This window comes from Callithrix jacchus, chromosome 14 (assembly GCF_049354715.1).
Source record: "Callithrix jacchus isolate 240 chromosome 14, calJac240_pri, whole genome shotgun sequence".
NCBI classification, from domain to species: Eukaryota; Metazoa; Chordata; class Mammalia; order Primates; family Cebidae; genus Callithrix; species Callithrix jacchus.
In genome coordinates this window covers 113,192,207-113,213,859 of record NC_133515.1, presented here as the reverse complement: position 1 = coordinate 113,213,859, position 21,653 = coordinate 113,192,207, and the positions used below count along the sequence as shown (strand labels likewise).

The 21,653-nt window shown below is 47.8% G+C and overlaps 1 protein-coding gene across 50 annotated transcripts in view; it reads right to left on the bottom strand.

Moving 5' to 3' along the window:
• MYT1L (myelin transcription factor 1 like) overlaps positions 1-21,653 on the bottom strand; it is a 565,076-nt gene that overhangs the window by 102,071 nt on the left and 441,352 nt on the right. For 29 of the 50 annotated variants that reach the window (XM_078350034.1, XM_017964584.4, XM_078350043.1 and 26 more), the window contains exons 14-18: positions 18,726-18,940; positions 7,242-7,492; positions 4,457-4,693; positions 2,681-2,802; positions 1,744-1,812 (exon numbers count right to left, since the gene is read on the bottom strand). In XM_078350034.1, the coding sequence (XP_078206160.1) occupies positions 1,744-1,812; positions 2,681-2,802; positions 4,457-4,693; positions 7,242-7,492; positions 18,726-18,940 (894 nt within the window). Of the gene's footprint in view, positions 1-1,743; positions 1,813-2,271; positions 2,335-2,680; positions 2,803-4,456; positions 4,694-7,241; positions 7,493-18,725; positions 18,941-21,653 lie in introns of all 50 variants that reach the window. The other 21 variants (XM_017964578.4, XM_078350025.1, XM_017964582.4 and 18 more) reach the window with 1 other exon arrangement.

Genomic DNA, 21,653 nt, shown 5'->3' with positions numbered 1-21,653 from the left:
ATACAGTCTCCCCTCCAGGACCGGGCAGGAAGGAGGGGCTGCCCATTCTCACCCTGCCCTGGAAGGCACAAAGAGCTAACGGGCTCCCTTGGAAGATGATAAAGGCGAGGAGCACCACACCTTTGCAAGATGAGGTAAGAGAATAAGGAAGTGCTGATGCTGGAGAAACAGCGAGTGGGCTTGGAATTTCAAATCAGCATAAACCGCCAAGCCTGATGGTAAGGGATGCAAGCCAGAGAAAACTGAACCGGGCAGCCTCTGACCACTTAGAGGCAACGCTAGACGCAACTTTTACAGAGGCTGTTTTCCTGGCTACAGCTGGCCTGTTGGAACTGGAGATGTGCCAAACTTTTGCAAAGTGTCCCTCATCAAGGAATTCAAAGGAATGTTGCCATGTTCTGATGTATTGGCCAAGTTCCAAGTGCAGTTAGTCATGTTTTGATCATGAGGGAAATGTGGTTTCGAGTCAGGCAAAAGATGCCTGAACAAAGTGGGTTGAGTTGTCCTTGCTAATGCTGTCCATTGTGAGATCCTAAAGCTACTTTGTCCATGAGGCACAGTTTTGGATGAGGCTACAGACTTTAAAGGCATTAAGTAAGAGGAAGCCCTCCAGGCGTTTACATTCCACGAAGAGTTCCAAGGGTCTTGTGGTGAAAGACCTAGTTCAGAAAGTCACTGAACATAAGCAGGTGATCTATGGCCCTAGGGCCTTGGACAGGGAGCCTGTAAAAGATGACATGGGTGTGAAACCGAAGGCTACACTTTGCAATAGTCCTGGTCTGTCCTCAGGGGCCTGGGGGGCCGGGGTGGGGTGGGATGATTGGGCAGGAGATCAAACGTGGGTTGGAAAGCAACATTCTCTTTGCATGGATAACAATGCTTTTTCCAAACAGAATGAAAACCAATCTATTTGCCATAATGCTATGGCATGTCAGATAATTTAAAGTGATGATCTGGGACTCTCAGCCCTCATCTCGCTGTGGGGATCTCCCAGGTCTCGCCCACTTTCCCTGCGTGTACCTGCACATATACCCTCCCTGGAGTGCGGAGGCTTTGAGACTCCCTCTGTGACCTCCACCCGCTTCTTTCAGAACCTGTCTGGACCTGCATCTCCGGATGTCTACGTGCAGGTGGCGGTATAAACGTAGGTGTTTCACCATTTTGCCAGATTTGTGCTTAAAAATGACAGGCATAGAGGAGAGGGAGGTACAACCCTAGAACGATGTGTCTGCTTGAATTCCATGACTCTCTGGATCCCCTAACCATGAGTTGTCACTGTCCTAAAGAGTATTCATGACTAAGACCACAGCGTATATAAGAAATTAGCTATTATGATGTTAGATTTTGTCATGAGTGCTATTTAAGTGCCCATATTTTAAATACTTCTATGAATTTCTTTTAAACATTAAATTTAGAAAATACTCATTTTCTAAAAATTTGAGTAACTGTAAAATTTCCCTTCCACATGCATGCATATCTGAAGAGAAAATACTCATGCTCTAGGAAATTCCGGACAGGAGGGCTATGACATGAACAGCTGGAGGTATGTCGGGGCAAAGGCAGAGCGGGTGTGTGGAAAGTGGCTGAAATTCCCGGGACCCAATCCCATGTCTAAATGAAGGCACTGGGGTGCACGGGTCATATTTTTTAACAGACACTTTTCTTTGCAAATGATCCATCATTTTTTTGTGGACTACTGAGTGAATGGAGTTTTAAAAGAGAATTATCGTCATTAAATCTTACTTGAGTTCTTGGGAGCTGGTGGCCAGCATACTTCGAATGCTTTTGTCCGCCAGGGGGCAGCCAGACAGACTGTAAGACAGGCCGGGACAGGCAGGTCAGTCAACCGTGAAGCACGTAACTCCCGAACAAACACAACATAAAAACCGAAATTAAAGAGTTTAATGCAGAAAAGCAATGGGCAAGTGCTGTATATTGAATTTTTTTTTTTTTTGTAGAATCAATTCTGAATCAGTTCGAATATAAACTTAAGAAAATATTTCTGTTAATAAGTAATTGTTTAAAAAATCAGATAAAACATTTGTGCTCTTTGGTTTCAATGCTTAAGGAGAATTTTACAAATTTGGGTCGTTTATTTGAAAATAAAAGACATTATACAACACATACATTCGCATGCTTTTGAAGGTCAACATAGAGCACTTAAAGGGTTGACACAGAATTCAACATTTGCACTTTGACAGCATTGTTGAGGTAAGCTGAAAACAATAAATTGAAAAGACAGAATCCACCATGAGAAAAATGAAGTCACACCTTCTGTGTGAGGCGTAATTACCAGTCACATGACCACTCCCATCACACCCTGGAGTTGCACATCTGCCACCAAACAAAAACAAAAACAGCCAAAATAGTAAGTATGTTTAAAAAAAAAAAAACTTTTAAAAAAGTTTCATTGTTTCCAGTTTAGCTGCAATGTCTGCAAGGGGATTTAAGTACCCTGAAGAAAAGCGGCAAAATGCACGGGTGAAATGAACACGACGCCCCCGGCCACTGGGAACAGGCAAGTGCACGGTGAGCTGCTCACGCGACCCACCCGGCAGTCGGAAACATTTATCGCTGGGAATGTCGCATGCTCAGACGGCAAGGCATATACAGATCCGGTTTTTAAAAATCAGCCAAAGAATGGGAAGCTTGAGAAGATTTCACCTCCCAGCATGCTTACGTTATTAAATCCTTTTTGCTCTCCTTGCACTGAGGATACTTGGGTTTGGGACTTGGGATGGTCACTTCCCCTGGATACCGTCTCTCTTCTAGAGCCTCCTGGAATGGGTCCAAGTCTTCTGGCTGTGGGCAAAACACAGCTTCAGAGCCACACGGATGATCACATGGCACACAGACTGAGGGAGGCGGCTCGTGGCTCTGGGTGGCCTCTACAACTTGTACCACTTCCTGCTGTACCTTTAAGTTCCCTACATATTTTTGTCCCGATAACGCCCCTTCTGAAAATGCACACTGAACTTTTCATCCACTGATCGAAACTCCTAAAATGAGGGTCACCTGCCAGTGGTCCAGGCCTTATTCAGTATTCACCTGGCTGTGCTCACCACGTGGACACACACAGGGTCCGCTGGCCAGAGACTACGTTTCCCTTGCTCTTCCTCATCCAGAGTTAGCACACACCTGTGGGGGCGCTGCTTTACCCAACCCTGCCTGACAGGATTCAGCACTGGAACTACAGAGCCTTAGAGCTGAGTTTTCCCCAACCACTGGTCGGCATTTGACAAGCATGTCCTTTTAAGATTCAAGGTAACGGAGACCAATTTAGACGAAGGTAACTGTAAATTTCTTTTTTGGTTGTGCGTTCAACTGCAGTAACATAGATGTTTCTACAGGTGGCAATGCTCAGCAGACACGTTTCCTAAGTCTACAGATACATGGGAAGATCTGCCTTCCATGGCAATCCAGGATGAAAACACTTCTGTCATTTTATGAGGGCTTACTTTTAATTAACATAAATTTGGAGATTCAACCACCATGCCTTATTTGGTAGTAATGATTCAACATTGCCGGAGGAAAAAATACCTAGCAATTTAGCTTGCCACTCTGATTTGGTTCTTTTTCACAATGCCTGGACACTGAAATCGATTTGAACAATACAGATAATAGGCTTACAAGCAAGTGCCCTCTCTGGCAATTACTGCGTGTTGCTAGTGTTTCATTTCTTCCATTTCCTTGTTTCTGCACAGCAATAGTGCTTTGATGGTGATCTCTCTATTGTACTAAAAATAAATTGCATTTTTCAGTGAAATAAAGAAGATGTCATACTCCTCAGAATTGGAAGACTTTAAAGTCACTACATAAAGACAACATTTTTCTTTATTTCCTTTCAAAGCCTAAAGGGCATTCTATCTATTTAAATAACCTGAATTTGAACACCATACGACTTCAAAAATACGTTCTTGACGTAGATGTTTTCCTAATACTGTCATAAACAAAGATTTAGGTGACGGTACCAAAATAATGTATCCAGGGCTGGAGTAAACTCTTTTGAATACTGTAGGTTTCTTAGAGAAGGGACACTGTCCTTAGTTTTGAAGAGCTAGTTAATTAATAGCACGTAGTTAACCGTCTAAGTATCTAAGACTCCTATTAGAATTCTCTACCTGCAAGGAAAATCTTTTGTATTGTTTCAACAAGACAACCAGAAAAGTGAACTCACATGCTATTTATACGTTTTCTCAATCATTTGTAACAAAACACTTGTTAGAAAATAAGCTTTATCATTTACTAGAGTCAATCGTTTGTTTCACTCTAATCAATGGTAGTCACAAATCTCTTCCGGGTCAGCACAAACTCTTTCCTAAGTTCTCCTCAGCTAAAGGTCATAAAGAGAAAAGGTATTTCTCATCAGGTATGGGCAAATGGCATTTTCTTTTGGCTGAGGCCCCATTTTAAAGTCTGGTTGTCAGCACGGGCAGGATCAATGAAAAGGACATACAGTGATGTCTTTGGACTCATCCTCGTCTATCCTCCGGGGCTTCATTTTGGTGTAGTCTACGGGCAGGTCCCAGCAGTCACCCTCGCCCAGCTGGAAACACCGGTTGCTCATCACGGCCTGCTGCTGGGGAGACATGGGCTCCAGGGGGGTCAAGATGGGGCAGCAGCTGTCCCGTGGCCTCTGCTTGTTCATGCTGAGGTCCAGGGTTCCGTTCTCATCTACCTCCATGTCAGGGTTCTGTCGGCAAAAAGACATGGTGACGGGGCTCGGCCTGGCCTCCTGTAACGCCACGAGTCCATCCTCCCAGATGGCAGTCCTGCCGTCAGCCAGTATAGTGCTCAAGCACAGACTTCCTCACTGCTGCTTCCTTTGCCTAAACTCCCAAGGTGAACAGACAAAGGAGGCAGCTACGCGTGGTTGGTACCTTCCTGTTAGCCCATGCTTAGCTGCAAACTGGGTGGAGAATTCAGCCATCCATCCATCCATCCCTCCATTTCCCTATTTGCCTACTGTTTATCATCTCTCCCCCCCTTTCCCTCTCCCTCTCTCTCTCTCTCCCTCTCCCTCCTTCCTTCTTGTCTTGTTATGTCTCCGATTTAGAGTCTGTTCAGAAGAAAATTTCAAAGTACTTAACTTTAATTTATTACAGTTCAAATACCTGAGATAAAAATTCTGTGTGTTCATATGTGTGTATACATATATGTGCATGTATGAATGTGTGTAAACACACACACGTATCAGCTTAAAACTTCTCTTTCCGTTTTATTGATGCTAATAGTTCCAGAATTCCAGAGGAGGATAACAAAAGAATTAGAAGGATGAAGGAAGGAAAGAGAAGGAATTAAAATTTATCTTATAATACAACTTTTTTTTTTTTGAGAGACAGAGTCTTGCTCTATTGCCCAGGCTGGAGTTCAGTGGCACAATCTGGGCTCACGGGAACCTCCACCTCCTGGGTCCAAGCAATTCTCCTGCCTCAGCTTCCCAAGAAGCTGGGACTACAGGTTTGTACCACCATGCCCAGCTAATTCTTTGTATTTTTTTTTAAATAGAGATGCGGTTTCACTATAAGTTGTTCAGGCTCGTCTCAAACTCCTGACCTCAAGTGATCTGCCTGCCTCAACCTCCCAAAATGCTGAGACTACAGGTGCAAGCTACCCTGCCAGGCTGAAATACAAACTTTTATGATGAAGATAATTTTCCATTTTAAGAAAGGAGATTTGCAATTGCAGCTAAAAAATACCTTTACTACAGTGATTACCGTCTGACCTGCTACTCATAAGTTTCAGCAAACCTACAATTTAGTCTACTGGCTTAAAAAACCAAAGAGGTACAGGGTGAGGCGTTTTTTTTTTTTTTTTTTTTTTTTTTTTTTTTTAATGATGCTTTGAAACACATCAAGAATTCTGGAGTACTTGCCTTTCAGGAGGAGAGTCAGAAGAAGGGACCCATGGGCAGAAAGTTAAAAAAAAATCAAAACAACCCCTAACAATCCTGCATGTTTCTCCTCAAAGAGTGACACTCTCTTGAGCAAAAATTAGATTTCAGAGCTGGTGTGAAAGCTGCTGCATCCTCAGAGGTCTACAGCTCTCTCCTCCTTCTCCTCTCCAGGCTACAGCAGAAGGAAGATGCTCGGAATGAGACCCCGTCCCTGGAGCTGCTACCTTGATAAATTACACAGTATCATCATTCTGCCTGAACTCTCTTTGTCAAAGTGCGCTCTGATCTGAAGCTTCGATGCTAATTTAAGCTTCACAATGTTGCATTTATTCTCTCAGTTTTAGTTTAATTTTAAGAAAGTACCAAAAAACTTGGAAGGGGTGTCTCTCTCTGGTTGCCACAGAATCTCTTCCATGCTAACCTTGCATTTTGACAGCCTCGATTACCATGAAACTGAACGCCCCTGACGCGTCTCCAATATCTGAGACCAAATATACCGCTAGAAGAAAAACATTTGCAAAACATTAAGATGACCGACCTTTCTTCACGAAAACTACAGGTATTTCTAGGAACAGCCAGGGGCACGGCCAGGCGCTGCTTGGCTGGGAGCCCTTTGCTGATGGGAGAGGCGGGAACATGCCCGCACCCCGCACCCCTCAGACAGCAGGACGGAGGCTGCCCACCTTCCCGGTTCTCGGCCGCCTGGTGGCTTTGGCGGCTGCTCTCAGGCCCGAGCTGCATCCCACGAGCTCTCCCGCCCAGCGGGAGCCACGAGCCCACTGACTGGAAAGTGAAAACAGACCCTTTCCCTCTGCCTTTCAGGGCATTTCAGGCACCCCCGAGAAAGCTGAGCCACCGCGCGCTGGCCGTGAACACGCGCCCCTTCGGCGTGGAAGGCTTATGTCTGCTCCCCTAGCTCCCCGGAATCCACGGGGAGCGTGGGCCACGAAACGGTCCCTACGTGTCACCTGCCACCAGTGCCACCGCAGCTTCCCGGGGCAAAGCCCACGGCAGACCCAGCCTTGGTTCTGCAACCGCCGTGGGGTCAATGGAGGCCGCGGGAAGACCCCGTGGTGCCCTCTGTTTACAGAATGACTGGATCCCAGGGAGAAGGGTCCGTAGACGCGGGTCAACCTGCGAGACCGGCCGCGGGCCCGATTTAGAACATGGATGCGCTCTGGACCCCGGGCCGCCGAGGCCGCTGCAGGGGAAGCCGCGCCGATTGCTCACCGTGGGAAGAGCGGTTTGGGAGGTCGCGGCAGCCGCCATGCGAAGCTGCAGGAACAGCGCTGCGCATCTGGGTGGGTCCTTGGCCCCCCGCCCCCCGCACGCCCGGGCCGCCTACCCGTGTGGCGCACAGGTCCTGCGGCTTGGTGCTCAGGTTCTGCGGCATCTCGCGGCAGCGCGTGGACAGGTTGAGGATGGCGGTGGCCGCCATGTGCGCTGCCTCCATGTCGTGCGTGTAGTCGAAGCTGCTCTTGCTGCAGGTGCTGCTGGCGCTGCTGCCCCCGCCGCAGCTCAGGTTGCTGCTGCTGCTGGGCGCGTAGCTGCTGCTGCTGCTGCTGCTGGGGCTGGGGTCCTTGCAGTACCGCTTCGCTGGGGAGACAGGGACGGGATGACTCAGGCCCCGGCCGCAGGGCCACGGCACACGGCACGCGGCAGGGCCTGCCCGCCCGGCCTCGGACACACACAGCCGCGTGGGACGGCCTCGGGGTGCCGGGGCTTATGCGTAAGGAAAACAAACAACAGTAAACCAAAACAAAACAAAACCCTCTGCCTCCGTTTCTTTCTTCTTTTTTTTTACATTGTGTATATTTGAATACGCAGAGAACCGGGTTGGCCCTGGAGGAGATCGCGCCAACCTGTTGGAAAGGCGCACCTGGCACCCAGCACCTGGTCCCTCGAAAGACAGGCACATGCCTGGCTAGCTTTCGGGAGCCACAGGGTGTAGGGAACTGACTGGGCATTCCACCCTGTCAAATCCCTGTCCAGGCCCTAAGAGTGAGTGGGGCTCCTCCCCGACATTCGAGGGCTCATGAGCACCTTTGGTGACAGGACCTGGATCCACAATCTCTCATCTATCAAGAGCTGGGATGTTCCTTTCAGCCAGAGTGGCTGCAACAGCCACCTGGGGCCCCGGGTCCTCTGCAGGTGACAGGGATTCAAGGGGACCAGGGGGCCACCTGCTGGGCCTGTGGGGACCTAGTGCTTTGGAAGTGGGTTTCTGGCTGGGCATGTAGACCAGACAGGCCTTGGGAGTGAAAGTAGGAAATGGGCATAGAGAAGTAGCTCAGAATAAACTTAGAGTGGCCCCTTGGTGGCAGGCAGACACGCTGGGCACACATGCAGCTGCCCCTTTCACAGCCACAAGCCCTCTGTTCCCTGCACCCACTCTCACTGACACAATTTCTGCTGCCCAGTCATCCTTTCTGAGCCACCACACTCACAGCCAAACGGGTACTGAGGGCCAGGGTTGTTTGTGAGAGCTGTTAAAAATCTCCTTTAGCACATGGATGAGAAAACGTTTCAGTCTAGGGTTTACCCGATGGGTCTTTCTTTACTAATTATTGTCTCTACCAGTTAAGGTCACAGAACATCATTTGTGCAGGGTCCAGACACGTCAGTCGGAATCTAGCAGAGTGAAGAAGGACTCGGAGGTGGACCTGGTCTCTCCTATTTCCTAAATCCCTGCCAGTGAGCCCCTCCCTTTAGGAAGCACCTGCTTCTCCAAGAGATCCCTCCCTGTCTGCTTCCCGGGGATGGGCATGAGTGTGGCTGGGAAAACCTGGCAATAGGCTAGAGACACTCCAGCCTGAGCTCTCCTGGTGCTTAGGGCTGTCCTGGCTCTAATCGGCAAAGCTGCCTAATTCTGATGGAAACTATGGTTTTGTCTGTTGCTACAAGGAAAAAGAGACCTTGCAGGAGGTCATGGCTCCCTTGGTGTCTTCCGTGCCACTGGCAGCAGCTCTGAACCTGGAGCCGGACTTCCCCAGGGACTCCTTCCCACAGAGGAAGAAGAGAACAAAGCTAAGGAAAGCAAAAAGCTTCCTCACATTGCTAACATTATGAGCAATGCTAAGAAACTGCCCTGGATTCAGATAAAGGAAAAAAAGAAGTGGTCACCACCGCAGGTTTGGGTTTGGACTGAAGGCTCTCAGAACATCCGGGGAGGTGTGTTACCGGTGATTCTGCAACGCATAGGCCCCTGCAGAGGAAGCACTGAGGTCAGTGCGCAAGGCGGGAGTTGGCCCCCCATCCTCCTCTCAACCTCTGCCCAAAGGTACAGAGGATTCCCCAAGCAAGTGACTGTTGTACTGTTTTACGCTCAGATTCCTGTGCATTAACCAGAGGCTCAAATCCACACCCACACAACCCACAAAATACAATGGTAACCTGTAGATGTTATGACTGTGTTTTGCTAATCTGAATTAGCAAAGCCACCCTGAGTGGTCCCATGGCTGGTGGGCACAGCTATCCCCAAGAAGCGTGTCTGAGAGTCTGTCAGTGTGCCCCTCCTTTTTCTCTCCTTTGGGAATACCCCTCCTCTGGGGAGCCCAGCAGTGCAGGGTGGGGTGGGCAGTGGCTGCTGTTTGGAGCAGGGCCCACACCAGGGCCTTTGAGGGAGACCATGTGGGGCTGCAAGGGAGTCAAGCAGAGGGACACGGCAGAGGCCGTCGGGGCACCCCCAAAGTCCCTGTGCAGTGCACACCCTGAGCCACCCCGAGCAACCTTCAGTTTGCAGTTTGTGACACTCTGGATACCATCTAAAGCTTGTGATTCTACATCACTTACAATTTTGTTAAGAAATAGTAGAAAAATTGTAGGACAAATGAAATAGTAACATTTATAATGGGCTTTCATTTTAACTAGTGAGGGCTAGCCACTAGTTTAGGAATAAAAAACCATTACCCACAAAAATAAAAAAATTAATACTTTTGAAATGAGGAAATTTCAATTCCTAAAAAAAAAAAAAAAAAAATGAAAGGAATAACACAAGGTCTTTGCAACAAACAACCGCAGCCGATGCAGGTCAGCTGGCGACCCGGGCTCAGCGCTGGTGAGGGCTGCACAGGAGTGTGGGCGCAGAGGTGGGGCCACAGGAGTGTGGGCGCAGAGGCAGGGCTAGACCTCTCGTTCATGCCCAGACAGAGGCTTCTCCTCACGAGCTCCTCTCACAGTGACTCCCACTACACTGTGCTCACAGCGTCCAACAGGACTGCATCCATCTGGGCCTCCACCACCCTGTAAGATGCTACCACATGCCCACTTCACAGATGTGGAGACTGAGGCTGCCCAACGTCCACAAAGAGCCTCTACTGCCATCAAGGATGTGTTTGTCTGAGAGAGTTCAGCATCTTTTCAATTAGAAAATGCTACCCCAGTGTCTCTATACACCAATAACCTCCAGGCTGACAGTCAGTCAAGCAGGCAATCTTATTAACAGTAGCCACAAATGAAATGAAATACCTAGGAGCACAACTCACCAAGGAGGTGAATGATCTCCACAAGGAGAACCATAAAACACTGCTGAGAGAAATCAGAGACGACACAGATAAATGGAGAAATGTCCCATGCTCATGGCTTGGCAGAATCAGTATTGTTAAAATGGCTATATTGCCCAAAGCAATCTACAGATGCAATTCTATTTCTATCAAACTACCAACATATTTCTTCATAGTCACACAAAAAAAAATGATTCTAAAATTGCTATGGAATCAAAAAAGAGCCCCAAATAGCCAAAGCAATCCTAAGCAAAAAGAACAAAGCCAGAGGTTACACTCTACCTGACCTCAAAGTATACTATAAGGCTACAGTCACCAAAACAGGTTGGTACTGGTGTAAAAACAGCACACAGGCCAATGGAACACAACTGAGAACTCAGAAATAAAGCCACGTGCCTACAACCACTTGATCTTTGACAAGGCCAACGAGAGCAAGTGATGGGGAAATGGTGCTGGGATAACTGCTGAGCCACATGCAGAAGAATGAAACTAGAGCTGTAACTTTTGCCGTATACAAAAATTAACTTAAGATGGATTAAAGATGTAAATGTAAGACATTCACAAACGGTGCAGCTGACAAAGGCTTAATATCTGACATCTATAAGGAACAAATAAATCAATAGGCAATCCACAAATAATCCTTTAAAAATTGGTGAGGAACATGAACAGACACTTCTCAAAAGAAGACATACAAGTTGCCAAGAACCATGTGACAAAATGCCCAGCATCACTGATCACCAGAGAACGGCAAACAAAAAACACAGCCAGTCAGCATCTCCCGCCAGTCTGGACGGCTATTACCAAAGCCAAAAAACACCAGATGCTGGAGAGGCTGTAAAGGAAAGGGAACACTTACACATTCCTGGTGGAAATGCAAATCATTTCAGCCACTGGGCGGTAGCTAGGAGTTTTCTCAAAGAATTTAAAACAGGGCTACCCTTAGACCAGCAATCCGATTACTGGGGATATACCCAGATAAAAGTAGATCATTGTGCCAGAGAGACATGTGTGGTCACATGCTCATCGCCATGCTATTTACAACAGCAGAGACACAGAATCAACCCAGGGGCCCATCATGGTGGATTAGATAAATGTGGTACATATACACTGTGTAATACTATGCAGCCATAAAAAGAACAAAATGACGTCATTTGCAGTAACATGGGTGGAGCTGGAGTCCATAAACCTAAATGAATTAATGCAGGAACACAAAACCTCCTACCACATGTTCTCCCTTATGAGTGGGGGATAAACATGAGCACACATGGACATAACATGGGAGCATTCAACACTGTGGACACTGTAGAGGGGCGGGGCTTGCAGAACTGCCTCCTCCCACTGGGTGCTGGGTTCATTACCTGGGCCTGCGTAACAGCCATGCACAGGTACCTCCTGTATCTAAAATAAAAGCCAAAACAGAAAAGAAAAATGCTACCTCTGACAACATTTTACTTGAAAGAATTTTTAACTAAAACGAATCTGCATTTCTTCCTCTCTCTTACTCGAATCACCTTAAATTATCCTGAAGTTATAAAATGTGGACATGATGATTCATTGGCTTTCCTGAATTTTAATTCATAAGATGCTGGATCTAGAAGATTCCAAGTGACGGTGCAGAAGTTTAGTCGGTGAATGCACTGTCAAGAGCTCTTTGATGTCCTGTTGACTCAGTTCATTAGAATGGGCAGCTAAGGTAACATAATATCTACTTTCACATGCATCATTTATTAAATACAAAAGAATTAAAAATTTTAATTAAAACAAAATAAAAATAAAAATGCCTACAGTTAAAACTGCTCAGGAAGAAGGTCTTCGGTCCTAATAATTATCCCTATTTGTAAAATATCAACATAGCCCTTCATGCCAGTATGTCTCAGACCACACTCAGCTTTGTTTGTCTCAGTGCCCTGACAGCAGGAGCACTGAGGAGCAACTCAGTGCCCCTGAGGCTGAGGAGCCTCAGATTGTGGGTGCTCTGTCCCCCTCTTCCAGCATGGAGGATGCTTGGTCTGATCATAGAGCAGTTTCACAATGACACAATGCACTTTCTTTTTCTTTTGCCCCCCCCAAAAAAAAACTTTTTTCTTTTTTTTTTTTTTGAGATGGAGTCTCACTCTGTCACTCAGGCTGGAGTGTAGTGTCACCATCTTGGCTCATTGCAATCTCAGCCTCTCAGGCTCAAGTTATTCTCCTGCCTCAGCCTCCTGAGTAGCTGGGATTACAGGCACTCACCACCAGGCCTGGCTAATTTTGTATTTTTAGTAGACATGGGGTTGGTTTCACCATGTTGGCCAGGCTGGTCTCAAACTCCTGACCTCAGGTGATCCACTTGCCTCGGCCTCCCAAAGTGCTGGGATTACAGGCGTGAGCCACCACGCCAGGCCCAAAGCTATTTTTGATCAAATTGCTTTTCACTCCATCAGCAGCGAGAATGTATTATTGTTCTTCCAGGTGCCCAGGACACCACTGTCTGTTATGAGCAACGCGGTGGCTTCAACTCTAGATGCCAGAGCCACGTTGAGACAGGAGCAGCCGCTGGGTCTTAAACCATCCTAAAAATACCTTTTCTACTGCAGGATAAAAGGAAAAGCACACAGGATTTGTGTGATTAAATACAGCTATTTACATAAAAGTTAAAAAAAAAACAAAAACAAAATACAAAACCTTCCAGGGAGGACCTTTCCATTTGCCTACTCTGCTTGTGAAATTCTTACTAAATGTGCATGCCTCATTCTCCTAGAAATGTTCATTTCCTTATGTATTCACAGTTTCTTGCAGAGAATAGATAAACATGTCTCCACAATATGAATTGCTGTGAAAACAAGACAAAGAAGAATGCATTTAAAAGATGCCCATCATGAAGCCCTCTTCACTAGTGGGGATCCAGTAGCCCTTAGAAGAATGCATTTAAAAGATGCCCATCATGAAGCCCTCTTCAGTAGCGGGGACCCAGTAGCCCTTAGAAGAATACATTTAAAAGATGCCCATCATGAAGCCCTCTTCACTAGCGGGGACCCAGTAGCCTTTAGACCTAACTTGATTCAGTCCCTAATCTGTGGCACCGAATCTCATGGTTTTTACACACTTCCATCTAGTGTTTCAAGTAAATTGAAATATGGACGTCCAATCTTACACGGGAAGGAACGGAGCTTTCCAGCCTGTGAGATGACATCTACAAGCCACATGCTCTACTTGCTGGAGTTGAGCTGATGTCCAAGGGGCATCAGGATCTTGGTTTCAGGTTCTCTTTTCCTCTGTGTCCTTGGCACAGCTACTACCTCCTGCCCTGCCTTGGTCTTAGAGGGTGGAGTAAATCTGCAGACCTGGCCTGTGGCCCATGGAAAGATAGGCCATTCTGGGCAGACAGTGCGCGAGGGGTGGGATGCAGCCACGCTACATGGCAGTGTATGGCACCAGCTCCATGGACTCAGGGGGCTGGCAAGTGGTAGGAAGGGCCCGCAGGAGGAGAGAACTTTGCCAGGGAGTGGCCTCTGCTCAGGTGGAGAGGCTGCAGGAAGTCAGCCAGGCAGAGGGAAGAAGGGCAGCCCTGCAGGCGGACTTGGTAGGGTTGGAGACAGAGGGCCAGGGAGGTGCACTCCAGAGGGTTCATGCAGGAGAGATAAGCTGAGCCTGCAGCTGCCTGGCAGTCAGGAGAGTGGTCTGTGTGGCCAAGAGGGCAGCGGGCAGAGAAGAGGAAATATTAAGATGATGGAAAGGTCTAAATGCCAAGGGTTGGGAAGCTGGGGATAACCAATAGGAGAGCATGGGAAGCTGGGGGTGACCAATAGGAGGGCATGGGAAGCTGGGGGTGACCAACAGGAGGGCACGGGAAGCTGGGGTGACCAACAGGAGGGCACGGGAAGCTGGGGGTGACCAACAGGAGGGCACGGGAAGCTGGGGGTGACCAACAGGAGGGCATGGGAAGCTGGGGGTGACCAACAGGAGGGCATGGGAAGCTGGGGGTGACCAACAGGAGGGCATGGGAAGCTGGGGGTGACCAACAGGAGGGCATGGGAAGCTGGGGTGACCAACAGGAGGGCATGGGAAGCTGGGGGTGACCAACAGGAAAGCATGGGAAGCTGGGGGTGACCAACAGGAGGGCATGGGAAGCTGGGGTGACCAACAGGAGAGCATGGGAAGCTGGGGTGACCAATAGGTGGGCATGGGAAGCTGGGGTGACCAATAGGAGGGCATGGGAAGCTGGGGTGACCAATAGGAGGGCATGGGAAGCTGGGGGTGACCAATAGGAGGGCATGGGAAGCTGGGGGTGACCAATAGGAGAGCATGGGAAGCTGGCGTGACCAATAGGAGGGCATGGGAAGGTGGGGTGACCAATAGGAGGGCATGGGGAGCTGGGGTGACCAATAGGAGAGCATGGGGAGCTGGGGTGACCAATAGGAGAGCATGGGGTGACCAATAGGAGGGCATGGGAAGCTGGGGTGACCAATAGGAGAGCATGGGGAGCTGGGGTGACCAATAGGAGGGCATGGGAAGCTGGGGTGACCAATAGGAGAGCATGGGGAGCTGGGGTGACCAATAGGAGAGCATGGGAAGCTAGGGTGACCAATAGGAGAGCATGGGGAGCTGGGGTGACCAATAGGAGAGCATGGGAAGCTAGGGTGACCAATAGGAGAGCATGGGTAGAGCCGATTCCAGGATGGAGACCTTATGGGTTTAGGCCACCAAGGGTGGGGGTGTGTTGCCTGGAGACACAGCAGTGGTGGAGATGTCATAGGTTAGAGGTTGGCAACTTTCTCTGGAGAGGATCTTGTAGCAAATGTTCAGGCTTTGGGAGCTATGAGATCATTTTTGTGGCCACTCAGCTCTGCTTTGCCCTGTAGGAGCAACCACAGCCTGCCCAGCAAGCCCTGAGGGCAGCCAGGTGCCAATGGCATTCTATGCATGGCATGGAAGCAGAATTTCACATAGTTTTTATATATCAGGAAATATTATTTGTCATTTGTGTTTTTCTTCAATTCTTTAAAAATGTCAAAGCTATTCTTAGCTCACCATGCAAAACAGGCTGGGTAGGCCTTGGATTGGAGTTCCCATGAGAGGGCAGGGCACAGATGCCTGAGTGGGTGCTCAGTCCTCCTCCCCTCAGCCCCTCCATAACCCTGCACGGACTCCTATGTTCTATAGACAATGTGAAACCCCTTCCTCAGCAGCCCCGACAGCTGTCCCTGTTCTTCCTTCTTGTGGGTCTCAGTCTTGACCTCCCAGACCACTGGCTATGCTCACCAACCTGTGTGTTTCCCTACCTTTGCATAATTTCTGCTCAAACTCTATGATCTCATTTAAAGTTTGCCGCTTGGGTAAAGTTCACTCTCACTTCCCTGGGCAGTGTGTGTTTCACACTTCTCTCAGGTGTGTCCTGAGAGAAGGAATGATGGACTGACAGAGGGATAGGCAGACACACAGACACATAGACAGACACAGATCGGCAGGTGGACAGCAAGCACTGGTGCTGTGTCTGGAAGGATGCAGGTGGTGAAGTGAAGGTTTTGAGAGTGGTTTGATCACAGCTGGTGTGATTTAAGGGATGATTCTCCAAGGCTGCAGAGAAGGTACTATGTTCTATTTCATTCTGTATCTCCATGGCCCTGACCTGTGGTTGCTAAGAGCTGTACGTTTCTCCCTTACAAGAAGCCCATTTCTCTGCCTCTTTTTAGGAGCAATGACTCAATTCTGAAGCAAGTCTTGGCAGAGATACATGGGAGGGTCACTGCAGACGGCAGTGACCTGGGCACCAGAATCTCCCGCCTGGTGCCCAGGTGTGGGGATGGGTCCCCTTGGATCACGCTTCCTCAACAGCCCTACCAGCCAGTTTTGTCCTGGTGGGCGCTTTCCAGGATGCTTTTAAAATCTGTCAGATGAGTCTAGTGAAATGGAAACAGAGTGTCACTGAAAGCCCAGACTTCACCACCACACAATATATCCACATAATACTTGTATCGCTAAAATTTGTACGCACACAAATAAGCAGAGGGTAGGCTTGTTTTCTCAATAAATTGTGGTAAGAGGCGGCATTTCCTTTGCTCTGTTTTCCTGAAGCCCTAACATCAAGCTTTCAGTCTGTCTGCTCGATAAATCCTGGTTTCTAGGGGTTCAGCTGTAAAGCATGGCTCAGCCTTAGTCTCCACAGCAGGGACGCTACTGAGCACGGGCGGTCAGTGGCAGTGACTAACACGTGACGGCTCATCTGGTACAGACACAGAGCGCACCTCACACCGTCCCATCTCCGCTCAGCTTCACGGCAGCCTCGTGAGGTCAGCAGAGGACACTCTCGTTTCCTCTCTACTCCCGAGGAAACTCACAGAGCACAAGGCTAATGTGTCCAGCAGCACCCGGCTCCTAAGGATGGCACCGAGAATACGCTCAGTATTCAGGATTTGAGTTCGGGTCCGCTAAAGGCACCGTGACCTAAGACGGCTCTGCTGGTCGCGACGTTACCCAGAAGTCCCCTTTCTTCTCAGGCTGGAGTCTGACCATAACAATAAATCTAAAGAAAGAAATCAGACCACCCGGAACAAGAACAACAGAATCAGGTGAAAATGGGCATCTCATGAAAGAACTGATCGGATCCCGGTGAAATGCCCAGGAACTGGAAATCATAGAAACAGTCTTCAGTTACAAGAACCCTGAAACCGATAGAACTATTTCTGCTACACCCAATAGTCACTCCTTTTTTTCCCATTTGTCTGTGTTTCTGACCAATACATGATACATCAAAGAAATACTGAATTTCATTCGCTGTGTGAATTAATTGCTATTGAAGCGGGAAATACCGTAGCTTAGATAGATGTACAGCAATTCCTGTAGAATGATAAAAATGGTTTCGGAACTCCCCAAGCATTCAGTTTAAATATTGGGCATGTACATGTCCTGTGATTTTAACTACGTATCTTTTCCTTTGTTTCTGATATAGAGCCTCGCTCTGTCGCCCAGGCTGGAGTGTAGTTGTGCCCTATCTCAGCTCACTTCAACCTCTGCCTCCCAGGTTGAAGTGATTCTCGTGCCTCAGCCTCCGAGAAGCTGGAATTACAGGTATGAGCCACCATGCCCAGCTAATTTTTGTATTTTTAGTAGAAACAGGGTTTTGCCATGTTGGTCAGGCTGGTCTGGAACTCTTGGCTCAAGTGATCCACCTTCCTCAGCCTCCCAAAGTGCTGGGATTACAGGCGTGAGCCACTGAGCCCAGCCCTAAGTATCTTTTTCAAAGAAAAGTTTGATAACCTTTTAAAAAAAGTGATTTCCTTCCCCTGTGCTAGACAGCATCCTGAAACTTCTAAATCATCAGAGCATTTACACCCCAAGTCCCAATTGGTAAAATTTGGCAACACATCTCTATAGCCTAGAATTTAAAGCACACACGTTTAGAGAAATAGATAAAATCAAACAAGCACAGTCTTCCCCTCTAATGAAAAACTACTTACCAACTAACTTTGTAGTGAAATGGTAACTAGTTCACACTCTTGGTGGTGGTTCAAATGAGCACTAGCCAACATGAGCCACCATTTCCCGGGGAGCCCGTGGCATTGCATCTGTCGTGTGAGCTCTATTTTGTTGCTGCCACAAGCCAGCCAGGAGCAAAGCTACAGCCATGTCGGCAGCACCAAGGCCAGGCCTTGCTTCTCTCCATCGTTTCCAGTTATAGGGGGACCCAGGTCCTGGGCTTGCTAAGAAGAGGCTGGGGGACAGGAGGCCACTGGAGGACGACAGTGCAGCCCTGGCTGTACTGGGAGACACTGGCGAGCTTCTAAAAAACGCCATCATGCAGGGAGCACCCAGGGTCCTGATTTCATTGATCTGGAGGGCAGGTTGGGCATGAGGATTTTTAAAACACCCTCCCAGATGGGTGTCATGCGCATGCAAGGCTGAGAACACAGAGGAGATGGGTACAGAGCTCCTCAAAGTTCCCAGGAGCCCAGGGCCACCTGCTGGCTCCCCCAGCACTGTCTGTCTTAAGGCCATTTATTTAAAGGAAGCCTATTAAGATAAGGGCACTATCTTCCCAGGACCACAAAACAGAATGAGCCAGTCTGTAGCTTCTCCCGCTGCATACTCCAGGAGCAGCTGAGTGCACTGTCTCGAAATTACAGAGGGGAAACCATCTCCTCTCCCTCCTTCCCCTGAGGCTTTGCTCACCTACAGCTGTGTGGGCCTGGGGGGCTTTCAGCTCCTGGGCTGTGCTAGGAACACCGTGCTCTCTGGGTACCCTTCGAGTGACCGGCAACGCTCAGCTAAGTTGTAGGACATTGATATACACAACAACAACATCAGCAATGGCAACGTGTCTCTCATGTATAAGAGTGTGCACCTCCTACCATCATCATATCCTTTGGGGGATATATCCCTGGTTTGCACCTTGGGAGCTATGGCTCGCTTGCCATAAGTATGGTTGTCGTAACTGTTGTATTCAAACGAGGTCTTGGAATATTTCTCGAGCTCCTTGGCCAGGTTGGAACGCGGTGTGGTCGTGGGGACATTGTTTCTGTAGCCATACTGAGGAATCTCCAGCTGCTTCACAAAGCACATGGGCCTGAAAGCAAAGACAACACACAGTAGCTTGCTTTCCTGCAGCTTCGCACACGGTGAGCTTCACGTTAAAACTAGAACGTCTTACTTTTAAAAATGTCTTAAAGAATCAGAACCTTTCACTACAACAACTTGTTTATCTTCTGAAGAAAAGACAAAGTGTGTTTTAATTACATAGCACCAAATAAACTGCCTAAAAGTCAACGTGGGCAATCAAAAAAGACAAGAAATAAAATGTTTGAATATGTCCCTCTTTCCTTCTTTCTTGTAAGAGGTCTGGTGGTGGCATGGTGATGACATGAGATACCAGGATGGGGATACCTCAGTCGTGAAGTTTCTTTGCAGTGGTTACAAAGAGTTGCTGAATTACACACAAAGACATTGCCTCAGTAAGAAATCCCCTTAAAAAATAAGAGGAAGTGGGCCGGGCATGGTGGCTCATGCCTGTAATCCCAGCACTTTGGGAGGCCGAGGCGGGCAAATCACAAGGTCAGGAGTTTCAGACCAGCTTGGCCAACATAGTGAAACCCCATCTATACTAAAAGTACAAAAGCCGGGCGTGGTGGCAGGTTCCTGTAACCCCAGTTACTCAAGAGGCTGAGGCCGGAGAATCACTTGAACCTGGGAGGCGGAGGTTGCGGTGAGCCAAGATTGTGTCACTGTGCTCCAGCCTGACAACAGAGCAAGACTCCATCTCAAAAAAACAAAGAAAAAAATACATACATAAAGAAGAGGAAGTAAAGAAATACTCTTGGGGACACAGAACCAGATCAAATGCACCTAAGTGGATAATGAGGTAGACTGGGTGGTAAGATGCCTTGTCAAGTACTAGGCTATACAATGTTTTTACCTGGTAGCTATTTCTTAGTGTCTTTGGAATATTCAATAGGAAGGACACTGGGTAGTTGCTCACTCATAGACACTGTGTGTGTGTGTGTGTGTGTGTGTGTGTGTGTGTGTGAGGTCCACCTCTTCATCTGTCTAGCTCATAAGTGAAATTTTTAGACTTTTTATTTGAAATAATTTTAGACTTGCAGAAAAGTTGTACAGAGATTTTCTTCATGCTCTGCCACCAACTTCTGCCAATGTGACCACCTTTATAACCGTAAGACAGGAGCGAAAGCAGGTGATCAACATTAGCGTGACGTTCTTTCCTAACCTATAGGCTGTGCTTGGATCTGACCAGTTTTCCACTGACGTCTTTATTTGGCGCAGCCAGGCAGGGTCCCACAGTGCACTAAGGGTCCCGTGTCCTGTCCTTCCTCCATGACACCTCCTTGGTCTCACTGGGCTGGAGGCTTCATGGATTGAACACTGAGGAGCTAGTCAGGTTTTGTAGAATCAGATACAGACAGATTATCTTTGTCTTTTGAGACCAGGTCTTGGTCTTGATTCCCATGCTGGAGTAAAGTGGTGCTATCTCAGCTCACTTCAACCTCCACCTCCCGGGTTCAAGCGATTCTCTGGCCTGAGCTTCCTGAGTAGCTGGGATTACAGGCACCCACCACCACACCCAGCTAATTTTTTAATAGTTTTAGTGGAGACAGGGTTTCACCATGTTGGCCAGGCTGGTCTCGAACTTCTGACATCAGGTGATCTGCCCACCTCTGCCTCCATAAGTGCTTGGACTATAGGCGTGAGCCACCACGCTTGGCCGTAGATGCATTCTTAATCCTAACATCCTTAATCATCTGACATCTTTGTATTCTTCTCAAGCAATTCTCCTGCCTTAGCCTCCCAAGCAGCTGGGATTACGTCATGAGTCACCACTCCTGGCTACTTGTTTTATTTTTAGTAGAAACAGGGTTTTGCCAAATTGGTCAGGCTGGTCTCGAACTCCTGGCATCAAGTGATCCATTTTCAAAAAAATACTTACAGACCTTTCCACATCAGCATTATTTTATACACTGTAAAGCTAACGAAATATTTAATTTTAAAGGCAGAGAGTTTCCTGTTGAATTTTTGTCATTCTAAACTACATAAAATGTATTCTGAATAAAGACCCAAAGAAGGTTGATAGTTTAGTAGGAAAAAACAAAAGGTGGTGAATTCATGTGTTAGTGTTAGGTTCATAGCCAGCCTAGGAAGGACAATCTTTTTTTTTTTTCTTTGAGACGAAATCTTGCTCTGTTGCCCAGGCTGGAGTGCAGTGGTGTGATCTCCACTCATTGCAACCTCCGCCTCCCTGGTTCGAGTGATTCTCCTGCTTCAGCCTCCCAAGTAGCTGGGATTACAGGCTCCTGCCACCACACTCAGCTAATCTTTGTATTTTTAGTAGAGACGGGGTTTCACCATGTTGGCCAGGCTGGTCTCCAACTCCTGGCCTCAGGTGATCCGCCTGCCTCTGCCTCCCGGAGTGCTGAGATTACAGGCGTGAGCCACCACGCCTGGAGGAGGACAGTCATTCCGAGTAAGATTCTATTTCTTGAGTACTAGTATCAGTAAGATCTTCCACTACGGCCTGTACCTCTAGCACAAGTGGGAAATTTTAGTCGATGTATAAAATTATAATACCAGCAGGTACAAATGTGTACTGCTTAGGAAGGAAACTCTAACAACGGATGTGCAGACAATATCCTGATGGTTTTCCCTGGGGATGGAAATCTGAGGGGTTTTGATTCGTTTTCTTATTAGTATTGCTTGTGTGTCTGAATAAATATATTTCCTCGTGAGTCCTTGCTGTCTTTCTAAAGGTGATTTGTTCAGGTACACCAGGG